Raw genomic sequence first — 6,252 nt, forward strand, 5'->3', positions numbered from 1 at the left:
CCTGCACAGATAATAAACATATATTTAACGTACAGTCTAATATTTATGTATATAAAATCGTTGTTTGTCTTCATTTGGAGTCCAATCTCTCCAATTCAACTGATTTGTTTTTACTACTGTTTTTTAGTTGTCAATCTTCTACTAAACTAATAATGTATAACAGTTAAAGATTCACTTTGTTTCTGAGACTTGGCAAATTGCTTAGCTGCCAAAATGTACTGGCGGTCAGTAAGGTCCTTCGTTAAAAAAAATGGATGAACCAATTATTAGAGTAACGGCTAACTCTTTATGTATGGGGTGATGAAATTTGCCAACATTAACAGACAAGAAAATCAAAAGCAAATTTCAAATCAATTTAACTTCTTCGCAACCGCCTTAGATCTAAACATTTTTATTTGTTAAGTTTGAGAGTTCATGCATACATGAATTTTAGTATGTTGCAATTATATGTAAAAAAAAATTATTTTAGATGAATTTTCTATTTTAGTTTAATTTTTATAAGTTGATTATCAATATGATACCATTTTACATTTACTTATTATTTATAGAAATAATTATATTCATCAAATACTAATAAATATTATATAAAATAGTAAAACGATTACACTTCTAGAAAATTTTAATTCCATTAAAATATATATTCATTCAACATGAAAGTGATTTAATTTTTTAATTTTTTTTAAATATATACAACTGAATTAGAATGAAAGTTGTTGAGGGTGAATGTCTTCTACGGAGTGTATCACTCTCTGAATAGAAGGTATGATCTTCATGAGGGGTTTTGTCTCTCATACTCCGAAGAGAGCTTAAAGAGATTCACGAAGTTTAAAAAACGATTCGATTGGTGGAAATACGGTTTACAAGCTTACAGGAGAAGTATCGATATTGTGCAAAATATTAATTATGCATGTTGGGTCTGTGAGAGACCGAACCACCAACCAAAACTTAACATGCAAACACAATATCCATAATTAATATTTCGCACAATACTAACATTTCTTCCATAAACTTGCAAATCGTATTTTCCCATCAACAGAAACAATCTCTAATCTCCGTGAAAACAAAGGTTATGTATATAATACCAAGAATTATATACATTAAAAAAATGGCGTTCTTCGACCTGTCAGGTTGTTCTAGGATTGTCTTTAGGGTTTGACCGAGTGTTAGGTTGTACAAAACATGCTTCAATTTGAAGTTCAAGGATTGAGAAACACAGATATTGAAACAAATGATTATATGAATCCTTAATTCACATGAATAGCAATTATTGCGATACTTAGTGCAAAGGTAGAGGCCAACAACCCCTTACTCAAACTAAATCAAAGCATAAATCATGGGCTTTTAAGGGGGGCAAAAGTGAAAATTTCTCATGCATGAATCATCAATCGGAAAAATTACCAAAACATGGTTTAGAAATCTAGAGAACAGTAACGACCCTTTAGACAAAACAATAGTCTTATTAACAAAAATTGGTTCCTTATTTTTAACCAGTTATTGTCGGATTTCCCAACATCATGTGACACTGGTGCTTGGTAATAAAGGCAGTTAACATCCTAGAATAATGAGCTATAGCAGAAAGCTTTGCTGGAGGGCTTCTCTGGAATGGTTTGTTACTGGCCAATTTTCATTTATCTCTTTTTTGCCAAAGATCGGGATCAGAGCATTGCAAAAAGTCAAAGTAAATTCTACTGTAATGACCGTGACCCACCACCACTCACATTTCCTCTCTCTCCCCAATTTTATTAGCCATAAAATCCAAGAGAATCCAAAGTTAATGCTGTTTTTTGCACCTTTTAATGACCTTTATACCTTTACACAATCTCCCAGTTGGGGGTGCAGTAAATGTGAATATAAAGGATGACTTTGGGGTTTTGTCAAACCTGAAAAACCTACCAAGTCAAGATCAGAGACGAAGGAAGGAGTGCAAGTAAACAAACATGAATGCGAGAAACAGAAGACCAAGAGAAAGCAGCCCAGGTAGGGCCAAAGTTTGTATTCTGCAACAACCCAAGGCAGTGAAACCAATCAGAAAAGTTCAAGTTGTTTACTACCTAACCAGAAATGGCCAGCTTGAGCATCCTCATTACATGGAAGTCACCCATTTGGTCAATCAACCACTTCGTTTGAGAGGTAAATAATGAGAATTATATGTCACCCTTTCTTGCTTGTTGTTTATCTTGTTTTTTTCACAGATGTAACTGAAAGACTCACTGCTCTTAGAGGCAAAGCAATGCCCTCTTTGTACTCTTGGTCTTGCAAAAGGTACATTTTTCCCTGTTTTTTTTTTTTTTTTTACTTTTTCCTTTTGATGTTTGTTTATAAACTAATTTTAATGTTTGATTGTTAGGAGTTACAAGAATGGTTATGTATGGAATGACTTAGCAGACAATGATATTATTCCTCCATCTGATGGAGCGGAATATGTACTCAAAGGCTCGGAATTGGTTGATGGTTGCTCTGGTCAGCTATTTCATTAATTTGAATGTTTAACAAAAACTACACTTTTAGCCCCAAACTTTAAGACTGAAAAGATAGTTTGTTTTGTTGCAGAGGTATTACAGAAAATGCAAATCAGCAATAAGGGGCCACATTTTCAGGAACCAAACCTTCACCCCAAGCAAAAATCCCAAACTTTTGCTTTGACTCGACACAGGGGACCCCAAGAACCAGATAGGACAGCATATGAAGAACAAGAATTCGATGATGGTGATGAAGAAGAAGAAGAAGAGTATGAATTAGACGAGGAGAAAACATGTTACACAAGCTCAACAACTCCTCACTCTCGCTGCTCAAGAGGGGTTTCCACTGATGAACTTGAATACCAAGAAACCAATATCCAAGGACCCCAAAAGCCCATTTCTGATACACCTAAACAAGACTCTTCCATCCTCTCTGAAAACCAAAACCAAAACCAAAGCAAAAACAATACTTCCAAGCGATTTGAAGATGGTGACCCAGTGACCAATGTGTCAACATCAGGTCGTAACTCCTCAGTTCTGCTTCAACTTATTGCATGTGGCAACTTAGCAGTTAACAAAGCCAAAAACATGCCTACTGTTGTAAAGCAACCGGTAGTACCAAACACTGTGGTGAAGAAGAGTGAAAATTTGCATAGAGGGGTTCTTTGTAAGACTGCAATAAAGGCTGCTGAAGATGATCAGATGATAAGCTGCATGTCTGAGAACCCAAGGTTTGGTAATTTACAGGCCCAAGAGAAAGAGTATTTCAGTGGCAGCATTGTGGAGTCAATGAATTCTGAGAACCGAGTTGTGGGTGATCAGCCAATGCTCAAAAGATCCAATTCATATAATGAAGAAAGGTGATTCATTCCGTTCCTCTTCAACCCTGTCACTTTCCTGTTAAAACTGAACATGCAAATAACATAGTTGTAATGTTTTTTTCCTACTTCACTTTTAGTTTTGATTTTGATTCATCAGGAGATGCAAGGCTGGGCTGAGTGAACCAGTGGAAGAGGAGAAAAAGGACAAAGCAGTAAAAGGGAATTGTATTCCTAGGAAGAAATTACCAAAGCAAACCAGAAAAATGAGGGTTGACTAGATTCATCAAGTTATTGGGGCAAAAAAGAAAATTATTAACTGTTATGGGATTATTAAAGTTATGGACTATATTGTTATCATGATTAAGAAAACTGTTGTTCTTAATAGTAAATTAAAGAAAAAGGGGGAAATTTTATGGTATGTTGCAATTTTCTGCCCTTCTAATCTGGTTTCAGGAATTATACCAACTTTAACTACTAATTTGAGTTCAGTTTTTCTTTCCATTTCACATGTGTCAGAGTTAATTATTTTTATGTTCTAACTGATATTAAAAGACATGTAGGTAAATCGTCAAGCTTCTATTGAATTTGGAGTAAATTGCACTCTGGACCTAAAATGCAAAAAGTGTTTCAAATTTATCATTTAACTTTTTTATTTAAAAAGTTGTTTTAAATTCATCTGTCAATCAAAACATTATTAAAATAGGGAAGAAAGTTGTCACATGAATGTCATTATTTAATTCATTTCTTCGATATCATCAATCATGTAACAATTTCCATTTTCCAGATTTTATATATTGAAGTATGGATGAGGATTTAAAATGCTTAAAGTATTTGGGAGGTCCCTATATTATAGGGACTAGATCAAATTAGTTTTTCTATTATTAAATAGATTAATTTAGTCCTTATACTATTGAAAAGAATAAAATTAGTCCTCTATTATTAAATAGATCAAATTAGTCCCTCTATTTTTCAATTATAGATCAATTCCAAATAAAAATTTAATTTATAGAGCCATAAGAACTTTAAAAATATTAACTTTATTAAATAATAAATGGTATTTTTAAAACAGTAAATGCTAAATCTATTACAAATTGACCTTATTTTATTTTTTAATAATATAATAACTAAATTGATATATTTAATAGCAAAGGGACTAATTTGATTAGGTGTCTATAATATAGGGACTTCTTAAGTACACTTCAAATACGAATATGGAAAATTTTAAAATTTTAAATCTTTTTCTATAATTTGCTCATGAAATTCATAAGAAATTGAGAAATGTGAACAATTTTAATTTTAAGATTTTTGAAGACGCGCACATGATTATAACTTTTAAATAACATTTAATCTATAAATTGGTTCTTTTAAATGTATTTGGATGAAATTTTTTGTATTTTTAAAATGTTAGCATTTGAAATAAGGTAGAAAGAATTTTCTAGACCCTCAATTTTAAAAATTGAGTAAATTAGTTTTTTCAAAAAGTTAACGTAATTTTATCTTTATTAATTTCGAAAGTGAGCAATTAAGAACAATAAATCATGATATTAATTATTTCCATCAATTGTATATGATTTTGATTGGTATAATAATAAATTTTACCCACAAAATTTAAATATTTTATCAATTTAGTCCTTTTAAACAAATTTATCTCACTATATTTGTGTAAATATGTAAATGTTGAGACTGAAATTATTGACGAAAGATAAAATATGTAAAAGAGAAACAAGGTTTATGATTTATATGAAAATTGAAACAAGTTGGGTGATTAAGAAGGTAAATTACGCTTCTAGTTATTGTCTAAATGCCTTACAAATCACTCCTTTTCCTTTTTCCTTTTTGGAAGAAAACCGCAAGTACCACATACCTCATGTTATTACCATTGCATAGTCCTTCATTACCTACACTTTTATGGTTAAAATCCAAAATAATTTAGGATGGGTAATATTGTGCTGAGAAAGTTGATAGCTAGAAATTAGGTTTTAATCTTTTTTATATTTATAGGTGTTAATCAATGGCGAAAAGTAATCCACCTCTTTACAACCACAAGCACTATGTAGAAACTTTATAACCCTTGTGACTCAGACAGAGTGTGACTGCCTTCCTACAAAAGGATTCGTTATCCACCCATTGCTGCTTTATATCATTTCCTTTTGTTTACTATGGTTTTGTTAATTTAGTAAGAATCACAGTTTGTAATTTCTTTGTAAAGTTACAAATAAATAATCATTTATATTATTTCATAACTAAAATAAGTTATTAACTTTTCTATTTTTCTTTGAAAAAATAATTAAACACTTGCATGGGTGAAATTTGTATCTGTGTTATTTACATTAATAAAATATTAACATTGCCACTAAATTAAAAATTTTATTTTAATATAATATTTACATTTTAATTTTATTATGCATATTTTATTACTTCCATCAATTATATATTTGTATTTTAAATCCATAATTTTCATATAATATAATTTTTAGTATTTATTTATTTAATTGGATAAATAAATTATCCAATGGTAATTTCAAGAATTTGTAGTGAAAATAATTAAACATTGATACGAAAATCATTTTCATATCAATGTGGATATAGAGAAAAGAAAGGTATATCTAGAATATAAGTATAATTCCTTCAAATAAAATCATTTTAATTTTTCATCTTTACTTATATTTGCATTATTTATCAAATCACTTAAAATGAGTAACAAAGTTAGCATTTGTTAACTTTGTTGATGTAGCTTACACGTGAATGCCACATCAGTAATTAAATTATTTTTAAAATTTTAAACATTCAAAAACAATTATAAAAACTATTAAAAATTAAAAATATTAAAATGTATAAAAATTATAAATTTTTTTATTTTTTAAAAATCAATTAATTGCTAACATGACATATACGTAAATTGCCACATGGGTGCCACGTTAGCAAATTGAATAGACGCTACACGTTAGCAAATTGAATAGACGCTAACTTTT

At 30.3% G+C, this 6,252-nt stretch overlaps 1 protein-coding gene across 1 annotated transcript; it reads left to right on the plus strand.

Moving 5' to 3' along the window:
- The first annotated feature begins 1,801 nt into the window (after nucleotides 1-1,801).
- Nucleotides 1,802-3,781, plus strand: LOC105804250 (protein SOSEKI 2). Its single transcript, XM_012636770.2, has 5 exons — nucleotides 1,802-2,130; nucleotides 2,193-2,262; nucleotides 2,348-2,460; nucleotides 2,551-3,319; nucleotides 3,438-3,781. The coding sequence occupies exons 1-5, from the start codon at nucleotides 1,938-1,940 to the stop codon at nucleotides 3,556-3,558; spliced, it is 1,266 nt and encodes a 421-aa protein (XP_012492224.1). The 5' UTR covers nucleotides 1,802-1,937; the 3' UTR covers nucleotides 3,559-3,781.
- The last annotated feature ends 2,471 nt before the right edge of the window (nucleotides 3,782-6,252 follow it).

The sequence above is a fragment of the Gossypium raimondii genome, chromosome 11, assembly GCF_025698545.1.
Source record: "Gossypium raimondii isolate GPD5lz chromosome 11, ASM2569854v1, whole genome shotgun sequence".
Lineage (NCBI taxonomy): Eukaryota > Viridiplantae > Streptophyta > Magnoliopsida > Malvales > Malvaceae > Gossypium > Gossypium raimondii.

Bases quoted from the DNA above. Each gene is read 5' to 3' on its own strand.
- LOC105804250 (XM_012636770.2), top strand. From the start codon at position 1,938: ATGAATGCGAGAAACAGAAGACCAAGAGAAAGCAGCCCAGGTAGGGCC. The intron at 2,131-2,192 runs GTAAATAATGAG...TTTTTTTCACAG, and splicing joins TCAACCACTTCGTTTGAGAG to ATGTAACTGAAAGACTCACT. The intron at 3,320-3,437 runs GTGATTCATTCC...TTGATTCATCAG, and splicing joins AATTCATATAATGAAGAAAG to GAGATGCAAGGCTGGGCTGA.